General features: G+C 41.0%; 1 protein-coding gene across 9 annotated transcripts in view; it reads right to left on the reverse strand.

Annotated features, from left to right (window-relative positions):
* ppm1ba (protein phosphatase, Mg2+/Mn2+ dependent, 1Ba) overlaps positions 1-25,196 on the reverse strand; it is a 109,995-nt gene that overhangs the window by 32,472 nt on the left and 52,327 nt on the right. For all 9 annotated transcript variants that reach the window (XM_078405008.1, XM_078405011.1, XM_078405005.1 and 6 more), the window contains exon 3: positions 1,774-1,891. In XM_078405008.1, the coding sequence (XP_078261134.1) occupies positions 1,774-1,891 (118 nt within the window). The remainder of the gene's footprint in view (positions 1-1,773; positions 1,892-25,196) is intronic.

Consider the following 25,196-nt stretch of genomic DNA (forward strand, 5'->3'; position numbering starts at 1 on the left):
CTGGAAATCAAATTACAACAGTAGGTACTCGATATATTTCTGGTAGTTCTGATGCAAGGCTAGTGACTGGAGAATAACCCCTGCTTTCTGCAGATGCTGGCTGGCATGCTAACAATTTCTTATAATTTCTGGACAATTTAATGGACATCCTTAAAACCAATGGCAAAGCATATTCACTTGAATAATTCAACAAAGAATGAGATGATGAAAGATAAACCAGAAAGTTATGGCAAAACTCAGAATGGCACTAAAATGTAACAGCTTTACCTACTGGCTTTCCTTTGTGATATATCGTTCCATAATATCCCAATAAATTTTGTATGATCCAGGCGTGGATGGATTTTAACTGATCTTTTTTTTACACATATGTACTTATGAACTTAGAAAAAAAAATCGGGGGAGCCATGCAGCTAACAAGTTTGATCAGATTTCAGACTGCACTGAGGTGTAGCATTTAACAATATACCATGTCTCCTATAAACAAAGTGCTGGAGTAACAGCGGGTAAGGCAGCATTTGTGGAGGAAGAGGACAGGCGACATTTTGGGTCCTTGGAAAAGTCCCCACCCAAAATATTGCCTATCCATTGCCTCTAAAGATACTGCTTGACCTGCTGAGTTACTCCAGCACTTTGCGCTGTGCTCAAGATTCCAGCATCTGCACTTCCTTGCATCTCTATGCTTATTATATACCTTTATTTCATTAGGCTCCCTAACCTATCAGATTGTGTTGAAAACGGTGCAATAATCTTAGCTTTGCAGGAAAGTGCTTCATTTCTGGAATTTCATGGAGGATAAATGCTGTTTGAATTTAGCACCCAATGTTCTAACTTGTGTCTTCTAGCAGTTGTTGATAGTTTTGTGCACTACTTGATAATTTGAGTTCAAAATCTCAGCCGAGCAAAAGTGTATTGTATTATTAGAGATGAAAACTTTTCTCGCAAAGAAACACCAGCAGCTTTGTAGTGGCTGGTGAGAACATCTTGAGTGGAACTTTGCAAAAATCCTTTGAAATACAGCCAATTAGAAAACATGCATTATCCAGGAAGTTGCAATCTATTGAGAATCTATATACCATCTTTTATTAAACTGTCTGCCTTCAGAATGCACAACTTTTGGAACATCTTTGTGGCCGGCCTGAGGAATAGAGAATGAAATACCTACAAAGGGAAAATTCTAGATCACATGTCATACTTAAGGGAATTACAGTAGGGGGACTGTTATTGAAAGTGTTCTCAGATGAATCCACAATGATCAGTTTTAACTTGGCAAAAGTCCTTTCCAGTTTAGTAAACATGGTTGTTCTCAATACAAACACAACATTTTCTGGAAACATTTCGTACCAACACAAGCATCTTCAACTAAACTGTTTTAGTACAAGAGTTTACTCAAGCCTTGGTGGTGAATCCAATAAGATAAAATGCTCAGCACACAAGTTTTTAAAAGGTTTTTAAAAAAGGAATATGCATGGATGATGAATAACATTCTGAAAAGTATTCGGAAAAGCACCCACAGTCTGACTGAAAAAAAAAGAAAATCATGACCAACAGTGCCTTCCACAGAAACAAAGTGATGTCCACATTTATCCAACTACACATTATGCTGAAAATACACAGACAAACGGAAAAAGATTTCTTAAATGTTTCCGAGATCTTGAGATGTTTCATTCTCTGGGGAACTAAGTGTTAAATAAATACTTAAATGAATACTTGGTGATCAATTCATCCCTTTAAAAAAAATCTCATTAATAGAAACAGTTAAGCCAAACATTCTACCTTCAACACGAGACTCCAGGTATTTATTCAGTTCAGCATCTTTTCTCACCGCCTCTTCTGACACCTTGGGAGCATTAGGGAAGCAGACCAGCACAATGCTCATGTTGTCTCTACTTCCCTACAAAAACAAATTAAATAATACACATTGAAAACTATTGTAAGAAGATAATTCTTGAGGATTAACAGACAGACCAGTCAGATTGATAGAACTGGCTAAGTTAAGCAATGCACAACCTCCAAGTTAATTATTCGAATAACCAGAGTTGCTTTTTAGGCACATTTGAATACACTTGTTACATTTTGAGCTATTCGAAAATAAACAATTCTTTCAATTTCTTGATGAATCACATACCATTTCTTTATAGATACCTGGAATTACTCACAATGTCCTATGGCTAGTTAATGTCCTTGTATTATTAAAAAGGGGTATATCTGTGCCACAAGGTAGATGTGTTTTGAAATCTATATTTGCTACAAGTTTTTAACTTAAGCCTGACTTTCAAATTGAGTGTAATATTTTTTGTCTTTAATTGTTTTTTTCTACCATGTTAACATAAAGCAATTTCAAATTGGGAAGGCACCAAACTATACATCCCATTGAGAAATAAAGACATAACTAAAAATGATCATTAATTAAACAAGGATAATACAAAATCAGAAGATAAAGCAAACAATGATTGTAGCAATGGGTCATAAGATTGGGAAAGATCCAGACATCTGCAAAGATAACAAAAAATGACTAAAGATATTATGAGAATAAAAAAGCCAGAAATATATAAAAACAGACAGAGCTCCCGCTAGGTTTTTTTTAAAAAGGAAGCAAACATATAAAAGCTGATCCATAAAGGATGAGAGTGGATATTAGGAACCAAGGAAATGGCAAAGACTTCAAATACATATTTTGCACCTGCCTTCATAGTAGTTTAGATGAGAAACATTCCACTAAGAGAAAATCAGAAATAAAAAGTGAAGAAACTAGGTAAACTCATGGAACTAAAGACAAAGTCCCCAGGAGGCAGAACAGATTTCAGATATATGAATGTGGAGCAAAAAATAAATGCATGGAGGAGCTCAACAGATCACACAGCATCTCTGAAGGCAAAGGGATAGTAGACATTTGGGATCAAGGTCCTGCATCAGGACCAAAATGTTAACCTATAGCTTTGAGATGCTGTCTGATCTGTTCAGTTCCTCCACCAGACCTCCAGGCTTAAAAGCTTGCATTACACAATCTAAAAAGTGAAAATCAAAAGTATACTGATGCCGAATATCTGAAAAGAAAACATAAAATGATGGAAACATTCAGAAAGTCAGGCAGCATCTGTGAAAAGAGAAAAGATTCAACATTTCAAGTTGAAGATTCATCATCAGAACTGGGAGAGAAAAAAGGTTTTAAGTTGCAGTGGAGGAGGAGGATGAATAGGACAAAGGGAATGTCTTGGATTGGGTGAGAGTAAGTTTGCTGAGGGAATAAATTGTACAGGTTCTTCAGTCAATAGATTAACTGCCTCAGTAGGTGGTGAAAGTGGATATAATGACAATATTTAGTGTGTAGGAAGGAACTGTGGATGCTGGTTTACATTGAAGAATAACACAAAAAGCTGGAGTAACTCAGTGGGACAGGCAACTTCTCTGGATGGAGGGAACGGGTGACGTTTTAGATTGAGACCCTTCTTCAGACTGAAGTCTCAACCCGAAACGTCACCCATCCCTTCTATTCAGTGATATTGCCTGATTCCAGCTTTTTGTGTCGATCTTCAATGTAAACCAGCATCTACAGTTCCTTCCTACACATTAAATATTGTCAGTATATCCACTTTCATCACCTACTGAGGCAGTGCATTCCAGATTCCAACCTTTGTCTGGGTGAAAACATTCTTCCTCTGATCCACTCTGAACCTCCTGCTCTTTATCATAAACTGATGCACTCTATTTTTAGGCACCTCTGCTGTGGGCAAAGATTCTTACTGTATCTCCTGTCAGTGGACCTCATAATTTTGTATATCTCGCCTCTCACCCCTCATAGAATATAGAAAAGTACAGCACCGAAAAAGACCCCTCAGACCACAATGTCTGTGTAGAACATATTGGCAAGATAAACTAATCTTATCTGCCTGCGCATGATCCATACCTTTCCATTCCCAACATAACCATATAAGTATGGGACCCTCCTCCTCCCTCACCCCAAAGAAGGGTGAGAGGGGATCTTATTGAAACATAAGATTATTAAGGGATTGGACACGTTAGAGGCAGGAAACATGTTCCCAATGTTGGGGGAATCCAGAACCAGGGGCCACAGTTTAAGAATAAGGGGTAGGCCATTTAGAAAGGAGACGTGAAAAAACATTTTCAGTCAGAAAGTTGTGAATTTGTGGAATTCTCTGCCTCAGAAGGCAGTGGAGGCCAATTCTCTAGATGCTTTCAAGAGAGAGCTAGATAGAGCTCTTAATGATATCGGAGTCAGGGTGTTGGGGAGAAGGCAGGAACGGGGTACTGAATGTGAATGATCAGCTATGATCACATTGAATGGCGGTGCTGACTCGAAGGGCTGAATGGCCTACTCCTGCACCTATTGTCTAATGAGGGTAATTAAAAAGAGATAGCAAACTAAGCAGTGTAAAAAACATGGTTAGCAGGTCACTTTGCTAATTGAGAGAGAAAACCAGACCCAAGAGAACTGGAAAATAACTTGCAGCAAAAATGGCCAGTTCTGATACTGACAGACAAGGGAAGTTACCCGACAATTAAATCCTGAGTCGGCAAAGCTGCAACATGCTCAGATAGAATATGAGGTGTTGTTCCTCAAGCTTACTTTGGGCCTTGTTATAAGAATACAGGAAGCCACACAGTCAGGTCATTGTTAGAATGGAATAAAGAATTAAGGGCCTGTCCCACTTAGGCAATTTTTTTAGGCGACTAAAGTCGACTAGGCTGTCGCCACATGGTTGCCAGGGTGTCGCCTGTATGGTCGTGTGCAGTCTCGTAGCGTCTTCCTGGTCGCCGCTAGATTTTCAGAAAGTTGAAAAATTTTCAGTGACAGTGGGTTGGACGCCAATGAGCGTAGCTTGACTTATCCTGTCATAGGTTGTCGCCAGGTGAGGTAGGTTATCGCCCGTGCTGACTTCGGTGAATTCCAAGTGTGGACTTAATCTGATCACCCATCAGTGTAATGTGTCCATAAATGTTAGGTTTTGTATGTTTTTGCACTTGTATTCTGTTTAAAGTTTGAAGTTTATTGAAATTTATTGAAGTTTATTACAATATTTTAGTATGCACTGTTGTACGTTTTTATCAACCTTAAAATTTTTGTTTGTTTCGATATCAATACAGGAAATTCTTGACATTTTGATTGGAAATTGATGTATGAAGTTATTGTATTTCAGAGTAGTTTCTCATGGCATCACTTTCAAATAGTCATGATGCAGAATGACTGGAAACCCTACCATACACCCCCTTTTATGGGGAAACTGGGTGAAACGTGAATCATCTTCAGTTGTCTTCAGTCTTCAGGGTCGTAGCTTGTCACGGGTGGACATAGGTTGACTTCGGTTGTCGTAGGTGTCGCCTCTGTGGTGGTAGATTGTCGTAGGTGTCGTCGTAGGTGCGTTCGTAGATGGACGTCCTACTCGCAACGATTGGGTCACCAGTTGTCGATAGCTTGCTATAGCTTGACGTCGACTAGGTGGTAAGTAGTTGTAGCTTGTCGTAGACATTGTCGTAGGGGGGTCCAGTCGCCGTTTATTCGGCGACCTGCTACGACTATGACAGTCGCCGGCAGTCGCCTAAATTTTTTTTTTGCCTAAGTAGGACAGGCCCTTTAAAATATAAAGGGATATGAAGTTCAGAGAACCCTTCATGACACGTGCTTAGCAAAATAGTCTTCTAATCTGCCTCTATATTCTCTGATGAAGAGGCATCTACATTAAATTCAGTATTCTAGACTGGAAGTGTGGGAAAATGACTGTTTCACTTGCAGGCCAGTTTATGACACAGGACAGTAGAAATAGAAGATGTGAAAGGACGTCCGGCATCAAAATGTCCATTAGGTTGATTGATAAAGGGATTACTTTAGGAAGAATCATGAAGCAAGTTGAATTTTAGATAACAGGTGATAGTGTTAAAAATCCATTATAAATAATTAGGAGTAAGTTAAAGGATGTGAATTTTCAGAACACCATCAGTTACAGAACCATTCATTAGTTCGTAGGCTGAATGGCCTATTCCTGCTTGCATTTTTTATTTAAATATTGACACATAATACTACAACCTAGACTCCATTAAACGTCTCAACACTCGATGGATGTGCAGCAGCATATATAGAACAGATTAAAGTTAGAACTTCAATTGAGTAACACGTCATCAGCTTCAGTTGAAAATAAAAATTAGATGATTTAACAAGAAAAATGGTTGACATAACATGTCAGAAAAATTGTCCTGGCTGCATCGAACCAAATGAGAATTTAGTACATGCAACAATTAGTAACAACCCTCAAATTGAGAATCTAAAATATCTGCTGAACTAAAATACTTGCAGTGAAAATCTGTGATACTGTACTCTTGATGAGGAAATAACACTTGGAAATGAACCTCCACCAGAACTCTAACTACACATGCAATTCTCTTATCCAAACTCCTTGAAGAAATATTCCTGTGGGAATGCAAAACTTACTCAAAAGAAATCTAACAAAGGCTTCTTCCTTGAAACTCATTAAGTCACATCCATTCACATTCCTCACGTGATTGGAATCGGCTAATATCAGTACGATGAAAACACTTGAGATGTGTTGATGAATGATATAAATTGACTTTAAATAATTAATGATCTGTTAATGGACCCAAATCTGCCTTTGAATTTTCTGGAGGTTTTCATTTCACCTGTACCTCCTACTGTTCTTGCTTTCTTTTTCAACTTTCACTGAATAAAGTCACATAATTCTGCAAATGAGATCTCTAAAACATTTTTTCAGTGGTCATAAATTTACAACTGCCTGTACAATACTAAGAATTATACATTCAGACTAACACCACATAATGGTAATCTTAGGCAATTTCCCTTTTCTATCTTTTTCTCAGACAGCAGAATCATCAGAATGAGGCCAATACCTGATGAGAAGTGAGCACAGTTTAATATTCCTTGTGTAAGAAAATAACTGCAGATGCTGGTACAAATCGAAGGTATCAGGTTGGTTAAGGTGGACTGAGCGAAGGTGTTGAGCTAAGCAATCGCCGAGCCTGCGTTTGGTTTCGCCGATGTAAAGAAGTCCGCCTAAACCAACCTGATCTCCCAGTGGTTGAGCACTTCAACTCCCCCTCCCAGTCTGACCTTTCTGTCATGGGCCTCCTCCAGTGCCATAGTGAGGCCCACCGGAAATTGGAGGAACAGCACCTCATATTTCCATTGACTTCTCCAACTTTAGATAGTTCCTCTGTCGACTCCCTTCCCCCCCCCCCCCCCCACTTCCTAGATCTCCCACTGTCTTCTTGTCTCCACCTATATCCTTCCTTTGTCCCGCCCCCCTGACATCAGTCTGAAGAAGGGTCTCGACCCAAAACGTCACCCATTCCTTCTTTCCTGAGATGCTGCCTGACCTGCTGAGTTACTCCAGCATTTTGTGAATAAATACCTTTGGTTTAATATTCCTTGATTACCACAATATATGATGGGGGGGTTTTCGATCAGGGAAATTAGATTTTAGAAAGTTGTCCATTCAATTCTATCCATGAGATAATGTGCAAGAAAGATTGAGGATCAGATGGAGAACATAAATTACAAAGTTGGTTAAACATCAAATTCTTGCAGGAATAAATTGGAAACTCATGGGCTGAGTGTGGTTTTGTTGCAAAATATGCCCAACAGAAGTGCATGTAACAGAGAAAATAAAGAATATGTATCATAGCCAATGAGCTGTCCTGGACTTTTTGACCATTGGAGAGGAATATCAATGTTAGTTTCTCCTAAAGCAGCTGAAGGAATTTTTTGACTTTTTTGTCTTCTTGATGTGCCTAGTGAAGGCTGAGGAGTTCATGGTACTCATAAGATGTGTTGATAGTATTGGCTAGGCTTAATATACTGTCTAATCATGTTGGAAATATCAATGTTAGTTTAAGAATAAAACATATTTTTAAATGCCAAATAATATTGGTTGCCAACTTTCTCAAGTAAAACTCCACCATAAATGACAAACAATTACACTGGAATACGTGTACACAAGTTGACTTCTTAATCATTGTAAGTTGACATCAGAAATTGCCATAGACCAACATCTGACTCAACATCCTCTCATTCCATTTACTGCCCTTATTTCATGTACTCCCTTTTAACTTATCTGATCCACTAGAGAAAACTTATACTATACTGCAACATCTAAAAAAAAAAGTGAATTAAAGGCTTACTGTGGTATTAATAGAAAAAAGTATTTAACAGTCTGGGAAAGCAGCTCGCCTTGCACCAAAGTTCTAATTGTGCCAGATTTCAAAGTTCTACAATATTCTCTCATATCCCCCGATCTCCTTTGTCAAGAATCAGGAGTGTCCAATTGTCACAGGTACTAGCAACAGAATAATGAAATTCTTACTAGTTTACCATAATAGTGCGAAACCAAAGTCCATTGTGCAACAACACAGTTCACAGATAATCATAGTTGCTGATGTTAGTGTTGTGATCAAGACCCTGATGGTTGCTGGGAAGCTGTTTTTGAACCTGGTGGCCATGGTTTTTAGGACCTTCCCATAGTAGTGGCATCTGTAATCTGTAACTCCTCCTTCCCACAGTAGTAGCAAAATGAGAGTGTGGCCAGTGGTATGGGTCTTCAATGATATTGGCTACCTTTTTGAGGCACCACCTCTTATAGATCCCGTCGATGGTGGGGAGGTCAGAACATGTGATGGACCTGGCAAGATCTATTACTCTCTGGAGTCTCCAATATTCCTGGGCATTCGAGTTGTCGAACCAGGCTGTGTGATGCAACCAGTCGGTTTGCTCTTTCATTCACCTGTAGAAATTCGATAGAGTATTCGTTGACATACCAACTCTCCTCAATCATCTTTGTTCTGAACAACCCAATGATTAAGTGTTTTATTACCATATTTCCCAGATAGAACAATGAAATTCCTACTTGCAGTAGCACAACGGAATATGTAAACATAGTACACTATAAACAATATAATAAAGAGGAAAAAAAGCATATACATATATATATATATATATATATATATATATATATATATATGCATGCACACACACACACAAACAAACAAAAATAGGCAAATAGACAAAACCAATACCCCCCCCAAGTCTATATAATTCAGAGCTTATTTGGAGGATGGAGATTTTAAATAGCCTGATGGCTGTAGGGAAGAAGCTGTTCCTGAACCTGGATGTTACAGTTTTCAGGCTCCTGTACCTTCTTCCTAATGGCAGGGATGAAATGAGTGTGTGGCCAGGGTGATGTGGGTCTCTGATAATGCTGGCTGTCTTTTTGAGGCAGCCACTCCTATAAATCCCTTTGATGGTGGGAATGTAAGAACTCATGGACTGGGCAGCGTTCACCACTTTTTGCAGTCTTCCTCGTTTCTGGGCATTCAAGTTGCTGAACCAAGCCATGATGCAACCATTCAATATGCTCCCCTGCTGCACACCTGCAGAGGTTCGAGAGTCCTCCCTGACATTCCAAATCTCCGCAATCTTCTCAGGAAGAGGCGTTGATGGCCTTTCTTTATAATTGCATCAGTGTGCTAGGTCCATGAAAGATCTTCAGAAATATGCACAACCAGGAATTTAAAGTTTTTGACTCTCTCCACCATCGCCCCGTCGATAGACAGGTTTGTGGGTCCTCATTCTTCCTCTTCCAAAGTCCACAATAAGATCCTTTTTTTCCCCAAAAATATTTATTCAAATATTAATATTAAAATAATATATACAATACAATAAAACCAAAACAGAACCCACCACCAGAATACTATACAAACAAATATACCAATTGAAACTATTATACAATTATATTACAATCCCCATCCAGGATACATCCAATCCCCCGCGGTGCCCAGCGGTCCCGGAAATCATCCAGGGTGCCCGTGGACAGCGCGTAGTCCCTCTCCAACACCACCCGGGCACGGATGTAACCCCGGAAAAGAGGTAGGCAGCTGGCTCGGGCAGAGCCCTCTTCCGCCTGGTGCCGTGAGTCGCGGATGGCCAGTTTGGCCAGGCCCAGGAGCAACGCAACAAGGACATCTTCGGCCCTACCCTCTCCCCTACGCACAGGATGTCCAAAGATGAGGATGGTGGGTGGAAAATGCAGCCAAAAAGCAAGGAGCAGCCCCTTTAGATATTGGAACGGGGCTGCAACCTCACACACTCCATGTACACGTGGTACACAGACTCTTCCAATCCGCAAAAGTGGCAGGCGGCTGGCGAGTCTGTGAACCGCGCGAGGAACAGGTTGCAGGGGACTCCTCGGTGCAATACCTTCCACCCCAGGTCCCCGATGGAGAGGGACAGAATCCCTGCATAGAGGGACCCCCACCGCGGACCCTCGCGACCTGAAGGCAACACCGACCGCCACTTAGTGTCCGGACGGTGGACCAGTGCGAGGAAGTGCAGGGTGTGGAGGAGGAGCCCGTACAGGACATCCCTGCGTCTCGGAGGGAGATGAAGGGTGTCGAGGAAATGCGGCTCATGTTATGTGGGACCGGCTCCCGGGAAGGATTACGGCACCTGGGTCCGACGAGTACTTCCGGTTGAGCAGGGGTTTGCTCAGCCGCAAGTACTCCACACGTTTGAGCCCACCCGACACCCGGCGGGGCGGGACAAGGGCCGGCTGCTCTCACGCCTAGGCCGCCGCCCTCCGTCAGCGGAGGGGGGGCCCGATCGACAGCAACCAGGTTCCAGACTGTCAGCAAGTCCCGGTAGAAGCCGGGCATCCCCAGCAGGACAGCACGGTTGACGCCCACCATCGGGATCAGTGTACCTGCACGAAGGCAGCGGCCCCATCACAATCAGATCCTTGGTCTTACTCACATTGAGAGCCAGGTTAGTATGCTGGCATCATTTGGTCAGTCGATCGATCCCACTTCCATACTCTGACTCAGCATCATATGTAATTCGTCCAACAATAGTGACGTCGGCAGTGAACTTGAAGATGGAGTTCGCACTGTGTCCGGTTACGTAGTCGTGAGTATAGAGTAGAGCAGAGGGCTGAGCACACAGCCTTGAGGTGCTCCCGCACTGATGGTTATTGAGGAAGAAGTGTTGCTGCCAATTCAAACAGACTGTGGCCTGTTGATGAGGAAGTCGAGGATCCAGTTGCAGATAGGTGTGCAGATAACTAGCGCAGTTCTGTGAGCTTGATAACTAGCTTGGAGGGGATGAGGATATCGAACGTTGAGCTGTAGTCTATAAACAACAGCCTGACGTATGAGTTTTTATTGTCCAAGTGGTCCAGATGCAGTGGAGAGCCTGTGAGATCGCATCCTCCGTTGACCTGTCGTGGCGATAGGCAAACTGTAATGGGTCGAGGTTCTTCCAACCTCTCAAAGCCCGTCATCACCACGGACTTTAGTGTCACCAGTCGACAAACATTGAGGCATGTCACCTTACTCTTCTTAGGCACTGGTTTTATTGATGCTCTCTTAAAGCAATGGGAATCTCAGACCTCTGTAATGAGAGGTTGACAATGTCTGCAAAAACTCCAGCCAGTTGGTCTGCCCAGGTTTTAAGAACACGACCAGGTATACTATCAGGTCCAGAGGCTTTCCGAGGGTTCATCCCCCAAAGGATCTTTTGCAGTCGGCTCTTGTGACTGTGATTGCAATACTATGGGGCCTCAGGAAGGTACATCAGTGTTCTAATCTTCTGGAATTCTTTGAGGATGTAACCAGGAAAATTGACAGGGGAGAGCCGGTGGATGTGGTGTACCTTGACTTTCAGAAAGTCTTTGACAAGGTTCCACATAGGAGATTAGTGGGCAAAATTAGAGCACATGGTATTGGAGGTAGGGTACTGACATGGATAGAAAATTGGTTGACAGACAGAAAGCAAAGAGTGGGGATAAATGGGTCCATTTCAGAATGGCAGGCAGTAACTAGTGGAGTACCGGAAGGCTCGGTGCTGGGACCGCAACTATTTACAATATACATTAATCACTTGGATGAAGGGATTAAAACTACCATTAGCAAATTTGCTGATGATACAAAGCTGGGTGGTAGTGTGAACTGTGAGGAAGATGCTATGAGGTTGCAGGGTAACTTGGACAGGTTGTTTGAGTGGGCGGATGCATGGCAGATGCAGTTTAATGTGGATAAGTGTGAGAGCCACTTTGGTGGTAAGAATAGGAAGGCAGAGTATTATCCGAATGGTGTCAAGTTAGGAACAGGGGACGTACAACGAGATCTGGGTGTCCTAGTGCATCAGTCACTGAAAGGAAGCATGCAGGTACAGCAGGCAGTGAAGAAAGCCAATGGAATGTTGGCCTTCATAACAAGAGGAGTTGAGTATAGGAACAAAGAGGTCCTTCTGCAGTTGTACTGGGCCCTAGTGAGACCGCACCTGGAATACTGTGTGCAGTTTTGGTCTCCAAATTTGAGGACGGATATTCTTGCTATTGAGGGCATGCAGCGTAGGTTTACTAGGTTAATTCCCGGAATGGTAGGACTTTCATATGTTGAAAGACTGGAGCGACTTGGCTTGTATACACTGGAATTTAGAAGGATGAGAGGAGATCTTATCGAAACGTATAAGATTATTAAGGGGTTGGACACGTTAGAGGCAGGAAACATGTTCCCAATGTTGGGGGAGTCCAGAACAAGGGGCCACAGTTTAAGAATAAGGGGTAGGCCATTTAGAACTGAGATGAGGAAAAACTTTTTCAGTCAGAGTTGTGAATCTGTGGAATTCACTGCCTCAGAAGGCAGTGGAGCACAATTCTCTGAATGCATTCAAGAAAGAGCTGGATAGAGCTCTTAAGGATAGCGGAGTCAGGGGGTATGGGGAGAAGGCAGGAACGGGGTACTGATTGAGAATGATTTGCCATGATCACATTGAATGGCGGTGCTGGCTCGAAGGGCCGAATGGCCTCCTCCTGCACCTATTGTCCCTATCAAAGCGTGCGTAGAACACATTGAGCTCAACAGGGAATGATGTTTCGCTGTCACTTGAGCTGCCCTTGTTATCGCCTTGTAGGAAGAGATGGCATTCAAGCCCTGCCACAGTTGCCGAACATCCGCCTTATCCTCCAGCTTAGAGCGAAAGCCCTTTTTAAGCCATTTTGATGACCTTATCAAGGTTATATCTGGACTTCTTATATACCTTTGCGTCGCCAGAGATCCGGGATCTGGTCCTCAGAAGAATGGGGATTTCCTGGTTCATCCAAGGCTTCTGGTTGGGAAACACTAGGAACACACTCCTCCACACATTTCCTTATGAAGTCTGTAACAACTGTGGCGTATTCATTCGGGTCCGTTGCCGAGTCCTTGAACATTGCCCAGTCAACTGACTCGAAACAGTCCCGGAGCTGTTCCTCTGCCTCTCCTGACCAGCTCTGTGCAGTCGTCACCGCTGGGGGTGCACTCTTCAGTTGCTGCCTATATGCAGGAAGAAACAGCACAGCAGAATGGTCGGATTTCCCAGTGAGAGCGAGGGATGGAGCGATGGGCATCCTTGAAGGTCGTTTAGTAGTGGCCAAAGGTTTTTAATCATCTGGTGCTGCAGAAAACCTATTGGTGGTAGCCATGGAGTGATTTCTTCAGGTTTGCTTTGTTGAAATCCCCAGCTATGATGGTAAAGGCTTCAGCATAGGCTGACTGGTGTTAGTTGACCATGGCGTGCAGCTCCTCCAGTGCCAGACGGACGTCTGCCTGGGGTGCGATGTACACCCTGGTCAGGATAATGGAGGTGAATTCCCTCAGGACGTAGAAGGAGCGGTACTTCACTGCCAGGTGTTTCAGGTTCGGGGAGCAGGACTTAGGCAAGGCTGCCACGTCTGAGCCGCACGAAGAGTTGACCATGAGGCAGACGCCCCCGCCTCTCCCTTTCCCCAATGCCTGCGTTTCGTTCATTGGATGGATGGAGAAACCTTCAAGCTGGATGGCTGAGTCTGGGGAGCTGAGGGTGAGCCATGTCTCTGTGAAACTGAGCACACAGCATTCCCATATCTCCCTTTGATAAAGAAGCCTTGACCTTAAGTCCTCCACTTTATTTTCAAGTGACTGTACATTGGATCATAGATGGTAGGGAGAGGGGGTCGTAGTCCCCTATGCTTCAGTCTGACTTGTAATCCTGTCCGTCTACCACGATTCCGGACACAATGGAGGTTTCCCCAATGTTTCCAAGTACTGTACTCACTGTTCCCGAGATCCTCCGTGAAGACGGGACGGGACGGGGGGGGGGGAATTCCCTTGTGATTGGGAATTCCCTTAAAATCAGCAACTATGTTACCATTGGTAAATCGTAATAGCGCTAATGCTTTTAAATGCATTAGCACCTTGTTAGTTACAGCACTGATTTGTGCTGTTTCTTTAATACAGGTAAGCTCAGAAACATTATATTCGATTGTTGTGCTGCTTGCAACATGTCGCCACACAAAGGCGCCTTCCCCAGGATAGAAAATTCCAAGGATTCATCAACCCGTTTCTTTTCATCAGTCTTAAGTGTTCTACCCTTTTTCTGACATTGTAACCCTTGCTTCTGGATTCCTCAACTAATGTCAACAACTTCACTGCATCCATCCTCTTGGAATGTTATCAATTTCAATGAAGTCACCTCTTATTCTTCTAAACTCTGAGATTGACTAAATTTACTTTTCTACTCCATTTTTTTCGCATGACTTCATCCCAGAGAGTAGTCTGATGGATCTCTGTTGCAACTCCTTATATTAGGCAAGGCCACAAAAACTGGGCACAATATTCCAGATGTAGTCTCACCAAGGCCCTGTATAATTGCGATCAAGAATTTCTTACTCGTGTACTTTAGTCCTCTCATAATAATGGCCATTTACCTTCCTATTTACTTGCTTTATTTGCATGTCAGCATTTAGTGACAGATACAAGGACATCTGTTCAAACATTACCCATCTGTTCACCATTTAAAAAATATTCTGTTTGGTATAGCAAAATGAATTTTGACCCTGCTTATAATCCTGTACTTTTATGTCATCTTCACACTTGAATGTGTAACTTTCCATATCATAAAGTCATATTTTCATTTATATGTATATATATATATATATATATATACATACACACACACACAAAATGCTGGAATAACTCGAATAAATACCTTCAATTTGTACCAGCATCTGCAGTTATTTTCTTACACTATATATATATATGCGCATAAAAATATGATGCTGGAGTGATTTTTTAATGTTATTTTTATTTGTATGCAAAAGTGTATTCTGTTTACTTGATGGGAAAGTTTTACTTGTGTGTGGTACTTCATATAGCCATGTAATACATAATATAAACTTATGGTTCCAGACTTTCAACTGTTGTAAAATTCAAATTTGTATTTGATTTTTACCCATAATTGGACATGAAAATGTGACATTTTTTACACATCATAATTTACGTGAAAATATATACCTATCGCAATGGCCTACATTTGTCTAGACCAAATATTTTTGACGACGTTTGATATGCCTTTCCAAACCCGACTTTGCTTGGAGAAAGTAGTTGCACATATTAATGTGGGAGAGAAAAAAATATCGTGCTCATGTACGTAACTCATCGTGTCCTGAGAGTTACATACGTAAGATGCCGTTGGCAATCATGAAAATGAATATATATCGGATCGATATTCATTTATTTCTATGATGCCCAAGTCAAGTAAAAAAATACGTTCCAAATTCTTAACTCAACATACTTTAAAGCAGAGGAGACATACTGTGCTTACTTTGTTCTCCATGTCCAAATCGTTACGTGCATAAGCAGGCATCGTTCACCCGCTGTTCATGTCTGGTGGAACTGTCAACTTATAAAAACAATAACATTGCTGTCTGAAACGAAACCGCGGGAAAGTGTAGTGTATCAATTTTCTGTTGACGGTGCTGCAGCCTGATGACCCTTCGTGTCTTCGGAACGTCTGCTGGTTACGTACAGGAGACGTTCAATTGTCCAGCGAAACCTTCCTAATTAAAGCATTTACGCAGCCCATCGGACACAATCCTGTCGGCGTATTAAAAGGTAAGATTTTGTTTGTATTTTAAATGTATTTTGGGGAATATACTAGGATGAATTTTGTTGTTTCATTCGACATGTAGTCCCACATATTGATTTTGGTGTTGTACATACCTAACGCGATTCTAGATCGCTTGACGTGTCGGTGTATGCACTCATCCACTTTAATTCGTAAAATAAGTAGTGTAGCAATTAAGTAATATTTGTACGTGAGGTATCGGGTATATGACCAAAGTCACATTAAATTCTTGTTTAAATGTATTTGTCAGTAGATCTAGGGTAAAACTGCCTATCATCGGCAGGGCTTCGGCACGCTTAGTTACTGCCGCGGCAATGTTTGCACCGGGTCATACATTGGGCAAACAATGCCGCGGTTGTAAATAAGTGTGCCGATGCCCTGCAGATGATAGCCTGTTTTATCCTGGTGGCCGATCTATACCTCTATGCGATGTAGCAGGTAGTTCAATATGACCAGTAACACAATCCAAAGACAAGCAATAGTAAGTTCTTGCCACTCCTTCACTGTAATATTAAGGTTAATCAGTAGACAACTCCATTTTATATTACATAAATTCATTCTTCCATATTATGAATTGAATTTTACACACTCCATTGTATGCCACATTTTGGTGTCCTCGTTATGTACGTGATATTGCCATCAAACAAACTGTTATCCTAAAACTGGAAAGTATTACTATTTAAAAAGCCAACAGTTGAGAGGAGAACATTGCTCTAAAGTGAATATTAAATGGTTATTTGATGTACTGCATGCAGAAATAGAACTAAACTTAATCTTTCCTTGCATAGATAATGTACGTAACGGTGTCCTCTAATCAATCTAGTATTACACAGCCATAATTTGGTTAGAAGTTTACCGTCCAATTTGATTGTGGACCGCCACGGATAGGATGTATAACTACACTTTAATGAATTAGAAAAAAGGAGTTCTACCTTTGCAATCAAATGCCATTGAGACACCATGTTAATACGTTAACACTTGTGTGATAAATTTTAAATTACCTGAAAAGACTACTTGCGGTTGTGGAACTATCTTCTTTCTTTTTGATAGAGTCAGACGGTTGTCAAACTTGTAAATAAATGTGTTTGCATTGGTTTTTGCAACAATTAATTTTTGGGTGTCAATGTCACATTTCTTATGTCCCAGTATCATATTTATATATATTATATATATATATATAAAACAATATATATATGACCTTGAATTTCCATAAAATTATACTTCATTAATCATGTTCTCACCTCTCACTTAGCTTGACGATATGTTCTGGAAGCCTCTTTATATACTCCTTCCTATCAACAATCCCACTCCGTTTTATAACATCAGCAAACTTGGAAAATCTGGTTTCCTCTGCCAAATTGTTGACGTACTGTGCCCTCCATAATATTTGGGACAAAGACCCATCATTTATTTATTTGAGATTTGTAATAGAAAAAATCACGTGGTTAAAGTGCACATTGTTTGATTCTAATAAAGGCAATTGTACAGGGCATTGGTGAGGCCAAATCTGGAGTATGGTGTGCAGTTCTGGTCGCCAAATTATAGGAAGGATGTCGACAAAATGGAGAGGGTACAGAGGAGATTTACTAGAATGTTGCCTGGGTTTCAGCACTTAGGCTACAGAGAGAGGGTGAACAGGTTGGGTCTTTATTCTTTGGAGCGTAGAAGGTTGAGGGGGGACTTGATAGAGGTTTTTTAAATTTTGAGAGGGACGGACAGAGTTGACGTGGGTAGGCTTTTCCCTTTGAGAGTGGGGAAGATTCCAACAAGGGGACATAGCTTCAGAATTGAGGGACAAAGGTTTAGGGGTAACATGAGGGGGAACTTCTTTACTCAGAGGGTTGTGGCTGTATGGAATGGGCTTCCGGTGGAAGTGGTGGAGGCTGGCTCGATTTTATTATTTAAGAGTAAATTGGATAGGTATATGGATAGGAGGGGATTGGAGGGTTATGGTCTGAGTGCAGGTAGATGAGACTAGGTCAGGGAGAATGGTCGGCATGGACTGGTAGGGCCGGACAGGCCTGTTTCCATGCTGTAGTTGTTATATGTTATTGTTATATGTTAAAGGCCATTATTATACATTTTGGTTTCACCATGTAGAAATTACAGCTGTGTTTATACATAGTCCCCCCATTTCAGGGCACCATAATGTTTGGGACACATGGCTTCACAGGTGCTTGTAATTGCTCAGGTGCGTAATAACCAAAGATACTAGAGGAACAAGATGGACCACACCGTTGAAATCGCGTATACTGAAGTGTAGTATGCAAAGGAGCCAGTTTAGTAGACAAAATCCACCGTTTGCTATGCCTCTCGCAGTGTAATCAGTGTTTTGGGGGAACAATACGTGTGATGATTCCATTAAAATGCAGTATATATTTCATCTATCAATTCACAGATTTTTGTTATTTTTCTTTTTAAATGTTTCTGCAAGTTTCTGCCTACTAAAATGGCACCCTGACGTACTACGGCTTTAGGGTCGAGTGGTCTATCTTGTTCCTCTAGTATCTTTGGTAATAATTGCCTCCTTAATGCAGGTATAAGAGAGCTCTCAACACCTAGTCTTTCCATCACCTGTGTAAACGTTTATTGCTGTTTATCAACATGAGGACCAAAGTTATGCTAATGAAAGTCAAAGAAGCCATTATGAAACTAAGAAACAAGAATAAAACTGTTAGAGACATCAGCCAAACCTTAGGCTTACCAAAATCAAGTGTTTGGAACATCATTAAGAAGAAAGAGAGCAATGGTGAGCATACTAATCGCAAAGGGACTGGCAGGCCAAGGAAGACCTCCACAGTTCATGACAGAAGAATAAAGAAAAATCCCCAAACACCTGTCCGACAGATCAGAAACACTCTTCAGGAGTCAGGTGTGGATTTGTCAATGACCACTCTCCGCAGAAGACTTCATGAACAGAAATACAGAGGCTACGCTGCAAGATGCAAACCACTGGCTAGTCGCAAAAATAAGATGGCCGGGTTTCAGTTTGCCAATAAGTACTTAAAAGAGCAACCATATTTCTGGGGAAAGGTCTTGTGGACAGATGAGATGAAGATTAACTTATATCAGAGTGATGACAAGAGCAAAATATGGAGGAGAGAGGGAACTGCCCAAGATCCAAAGCATACAATCTCATCTGTGAAACACGGTGGTGGGGGTGTTATGGCCTGGGCATGTTTGGCTGCTGAAGGTACTAGCTTACTTATCTTCACAACTGCTGATGGTGCTAGCATAATGAATTCTGAAGTGTATCGACACATCCTATCTGCTCAAGTTCAAACAAATGCCTCAAAACTCATTGGTTGGCGATTCATCCTACAGCAAGACAATGATCCCAAACATACTACTAATGCAACAAAGTTTTTCAAAGCATGCCATTAGACTACTCTCAATTAAGTATGCTGTGATCATGTTGAAGAACCTCTTGTGAAAAGTGAAAGTTTTCTGAAAATCCAAATACACATACAATTGTTCCTCTTTATCTATTCTTCAAACCTCTAACAACTCCAACAGATTTGTCAAAAATGATTTCCCTTTCCTATTTCAATGCTGACTCTGTTTAATTTTTCTGCTCAATCCAATTTTCTTCGCTCTATGTAGTCTTATATCCTTCATTACTGGTTTAGCATTTTTCAGACCACTAATATTAGGCTAACAAAGTAATGATCACGTTTGCTCTCTCTTTTTTCTCAAATATTGGTATTCAATTTGCTACCCACCAATCCGTAAGAAGAATTCCAAACTCTAGAATTTTGGATAATGATAATTAATGGATTTACTCTCTCTATTGTCACCTCCTTCAAAACTCTGGGATATGTGTCATCAGGTTCTTTGGATTTATCAGATCTCAGTTCCACCAACATCCCGTCACTTTTTACCAACACTGCTGTATTTCCCTCAATTGCTCAACCCTCAGCTCTTGATTATTTCTGGAAGGGTTTTTGCATCTTCTTCCTTAACAACAGACTAGGTCATGTAACTTCTCCATGAAAGCATTTAATTGGTCTCAAACATGATCAGTAGACACTTAGGATATCATATTATCCCCCTGCTGAGAAGCTAGAAACTATTCTTTTCCATCCTATTTCAGCTCAAAGTGAACATTTAACAGTTTTGCTCATTTACTCATTTGGTATTCTCTTTCCAATTTTATACTTCTATCTACCCTGTTTTCCAATCTCAAGTATTTTTATGGCATCAACAGGTTTGAAAATGTGGGTTTCCAAGCAATCATCCAAGTTATTTGCTTGTATGCCAGAATATGTTTGCGGCAGCCTTGCATCAATAGATATTTATACTCACATCTTGCCAATTTGAGGACCTGCCTATTATCACAGCATGCATTGCTCAGCCAAGTTCCTCACTTCAGCAATAATGGGTCTTCAATTCCAGAATTTGTAGTTTAATCATTGTTATCTATAAGAGTCAAGGGCAATGGGGAATAAGCAGGAAAATGGGCCTGACATCAAGATTAGTTCATCTTACTGAATGGCAACACAGATTCAAAGGACTGTACAGCCTACTTCTATTTAAGATTATGTCATAAGGAAAGATGTAAAATATGATATTTATTCATTTTTCAGAAGGTGGCTCACACTGGAAAGGACAGAATTCATTGCTAATTCCTTAACGCATTTGCAAGGGCAGCGAAGAGATGCTAAACCACCAATTCCCCCTGGGATGTACTACACTGCTATTGAAGAACTTCCAGGATTTGGACACAAAGGAAGAGTCACATATTTTCAAGTCAGAATAGTGTGGACTTGGAAAGGTACATCAAGTTGTGATATCCCCATGCACCTGAAGCCATCATCCTTCTTTGGAAGAGATTATGGGTTTGGAAGACACAGTAACCCAGGTAATTAACAGCAGTCGATTTCTTCAGACTGTGCTCTTCTTCAGGCGGTGCACTCATTCTACCACTTACACAATGCTTTGTGTGTTCATGATGCATGGCCTTGGAGGTTCTCAACACCATCACAAATTTTCTTCCACTTCGTGTGGGGTCAGAAGTCCTCAGGAGTTTGTGGAGATTTTGCACTAATTCTTGAATATGTCGCACTGTCCACCTGCTACTTTCCCTTGACAAGACTTTGAATATTGTGTTCATTTCAGTTGTATGGTGTTGTTTATGTAAATAACATGGCTAAGCCAACGTAGCCAACAGAGTTATTATGGCCTTAAGGCTAGAGAACTTGGCCTTGGAGAGAGTACCATCATTAGTTCACTCAGGTGAAATCGGAATATTTTGTAGAACCAACATTAACTGCATTTTTCCAGTGCCTCAGAAGGCCTGCTCTCAGTAGCCCAGGATTGCAAGATTGGAGAATAATCCCTTCCGTCACTGGCCTCTTTTGGAATTTGCATATTTTCCAAAATAGTCATTGAGAAAGTGTGGAAACAGGCCCTTCGGCCCAACTTGCCCGCACTGGCCAACATGTCCCAACTGCACTAGTCCCACCTGCCTGCGCTTGGTCCATCTCCCTCCAAACCTGTCCTATCCATGTACCTGTCTAACTGTTTCTTAAACGTTGGGATACTCCCAGCCTTAACTACCTAATCTGGCAGCTTGTTCCAGACACCCACCACCCTTCGTGTGAAAAAGTTACCCCTCAGATTCCTATTAAATCTTTTCCCCTTCACCTTGAACCTGTGTCCTCTGGTCCTCAATTCCCTGACTCTGGGCAAGAGACTCTGTGCATCTACCCGATCTATTCCTCTCATGATTTTGTACACCTCCATAAGATCACCCCTCAACCTCCTGCGCTCCAAAGAATAGAGACCCAGCCTACTCAACCTCTCCCTATAGCTCACACCCTCTAGTCCTGGCAATATCTTTGGAAATCTATATTCTCTATAATCTTCATATAGATCCAGTTCCCTCACAAGTTAATGTTTATTAGTTGTCAACCTTTCAGTCAGTGAACTCCAGAAGAAGAAAATATTTTTGTATTTTCTCTGGTTCTGCTAATTACTCAAAGCATGTCCCCTGGTTATCAGTTTAGTTTGGTCATGGGCCAGAAGTCCTCTGGAGTTTGTGGGGATTTTGCACTCAGCTCAATCTTGAATATATTGTGCTCTCCACCTGCTACTTTCCTTGGAACCTCAACCCCCCCCTGCAGTGAAAATAATTTGTCTTTATTGAATGAAACCTTGCATAACTGAATATTTCCATTACATCTACTCTAAAGAACGCAACGCCAATTTCTTTGGGCTCAGCTTATAAATGGAGACCCTCACCTCTAGTTTCACTTTAGTACATATTCCTTCCAAATACTTGCACCCCTCCTCCAGTGTGGTGACCAGCATTGAATTGTTTTTATAAACATGCATGCTTTCAATTCCCAATATCTTTTTTAAAGATACTCATTTCGTCCTCCCACCTTAAAAGATTTATCTACATAAACATTCCAATCATTCGTTCCAGCCACTGGTTAGCAACTCATGGGAGTGTTACTTATTTCAACAGTCTATTTTTAACCCACTAGTTTTACAGAAGAGGAAAGTAGCAGACCATTTGTATGGTGGATATTTTAAAACATTTTGTGATGCTGGCTTCTGATAAAACGTTACCAAATAAAATTTACAGATGGGAGTGGAAGCACAGACCTCTTTCCTAATCTATTTATAAATCCCATTATTTTACTCCAAATACAAACTTATGACTGAAGATCCCAACCAGTCTGTCACTCGCAATAATAGCATAAAATAGCAGTTCACAAAAGTACTTATCAAATAAATACAAATCTATGGGATAAAATTAGACAGTTTCTAAGGGGTTTATTTATGCCCTCCTGCTAGTTATCCAAAAATACTATTTCTACAATACATTTCTCTTAAGAAATACTTTGTCAACTGCAATTAAACCCAAGCACCTGAGACCCACCATAATTTGCCTACTGCCACAACATAACGGAGGATATGATCTCGCTGGCTCTCCACTCTGCATAGGACCACTTGGACAATAAAAACACATATGTCAGGCTGTTGTTCATAGACTACAGTTCAGCATTTAACATCATCATCCTCTCCAAACTGGTTACCAAGCTCACAGAACTGGGTCACTGCGCATCCTTCTGCAACTGAATCCTCGACTTCTTCGTCAACTGAACACAATCAGTATGAATTGGCAGTAACCATTTCTTTCTCGATAATCATCAGCACAGGAGGACTTCAAGACTGTGCTCAGCCTTCTGCACGATTCACTTGATACCCATGGCTATGTAGCTGGACGAATTACTGACGAGATTGATCCACTGACAAAATGGTGCCAAACACCAAATTTCCTCTCAGTGTCAGTAAAGCCAAGGAACTGATGGGTTAAGTTTGGAAGAGGAAGGCCGAGGATCCACAAAAGTGTCTTCATCGACAGGACAGTGGTGAAGAGAGTCAAAAACCTCAAATTCCTGGCCGTGCATATCTCTGAAGATCTGTCCTGGATTCAGCACAATGATAAAATCATAAAAAGCCCATCAACACCCTCAGAAGATTGAGGAACCAGTATATCGACAAATACTCTATTGATCTTCTACAGGTGTACAGTAGAGAATATTGACTGGTTGCATACAGCCTGGCTCAGCAAATCAAAAGTCCAGGAACAAAGAGGTTTGCAAAAAGTAGTGAACATTGCCCAGTCCATCACAGGTACTGACCTTTCCACCATCGAAGGGATCTGCAGGAGTCACTGCCTCGAAAACACCACCAGCATCATCAGAGATCCACACCATTCTGGCCATGTTCTTATTTCACTCCTGCTATCAGTAAGATGGCATAGGAGCCTGAAAACTGTCAAGTCCAGGCCCAGGTTCAAGAGCTATTAAATGCTACATCTTCCCAATAAGCTCTCAACTATATAGACTTGGGGTTATTGTTTTTGTATTTGCACTATTATTGTTTTAAAAAATATATATAGACTGAACTTTTTTTGTAGTTTATTATGGTGTTTACCGAGTACTACGTTTACATATCTGTTATGTTGCTGCAAGTAAGAATTTCATTGTTCCATTTCGGGACGACTCCAAATTTTCCTGTCGCACATTAGCAAACTACTCCCCTCTGCACTTGCACAACCAAAAAGTGTATGGAGAATTGGAAGAATTATTGTAACAAAAAGTACATTTTCAGTCTCAGAACTGAAATGTTAAACTGGTTTTCTTTCTACTGGTGTTGCTGGATGTTCTACGTGCTTCCTGAATTTTCTGTATTTCATGACCGGGGATTTTGGTACAAATTAGAAGCATTAGAATGCAAGATTAGTTACCAGGATTTTTTTTCAGCTGTGTACAGTTCATTAGAATAAATTAACAGCATTAATATTCTCAAGTATTATGAAAAAATCTTATAAATCAATGATCCGGAAACTAAATGATTCAAAGGAAGGTGGCATCAATTATCCTAATCAAGTGAAGCTTATTTGATTGTTTAAAGATGGGAAAATAATCTCTCTCAGCATTATGAAACTAGGAAATCTTTTTCCAGGTGACATAATTTCCATGAATAGTTCATATTACTGTGGAGTATGACGGAATTATTTAATTTCTCAGTGCACGTTGTAAAGAATAATATTCTTGAAGGTTCTGCTATCCTTTTCTTCTTTCATCAGGGAAACACCTGTACACATTCCAACTATTCTGAAAAGTCCAAGAAATGATTGTGAATATGACTAAATTTACTACTTGCTGGGGCCTGTCCATTAGACTGAGTTTCTTGAAAACAACCAAGCACATTTTCATAACAGCTGTAAAATATCTCCACTTTTGTATAGAATGAAACTATATATCTAAAATAAATACAATAAAATCAGAACATATGACATTTGCTCCATTCCTTAATAGGTGAGAACTTTAGGTGGTCCAATGTCTCTTAATATTGCACAAGAATTCATCCGAAATCTCTGATAATCATTTCCAAAACAAGAGAACAATTGCTACACCTCAAAGGAAAAATATTTTAGATGTCATCACTATACTATACAGCTTATGGAAGGACTACTTAGACGCCTTATAACACAGGGGAAGAAGCTAAGTCTTGTGGTGTATGCTTTCAAGCTTCTTCCATCTTCTTCCCGAAGGGGGCGAAAAGAAGAAATGACTTGTGTGGGACGTCTTTGATTATGTTGGCAGCTTATCCCTTGGCAGCATGAAGTGTAGATGGAGTCAGGTGTCTGGTCTGACTGAAGGACCATGCTACATCCAAGGTGTGACAACAACAACACAGCTCTTAGCTCCAGCCA

Source organism: Rhinoraja longicauda, chromosome 9 (assembly GCF_053455715.1).
Source record: "Rhinoraja longicauda isolate Sanriku21f chromosome 9, sRhiLon1.1, whole genome shotgun sequence".
NCBI lineage: Eukaryota > Metazoa > Chordata > Chondrichthyes > Rajiformes > Arhynchobatidae > Rhinoraja > Rhinoraja longicauda.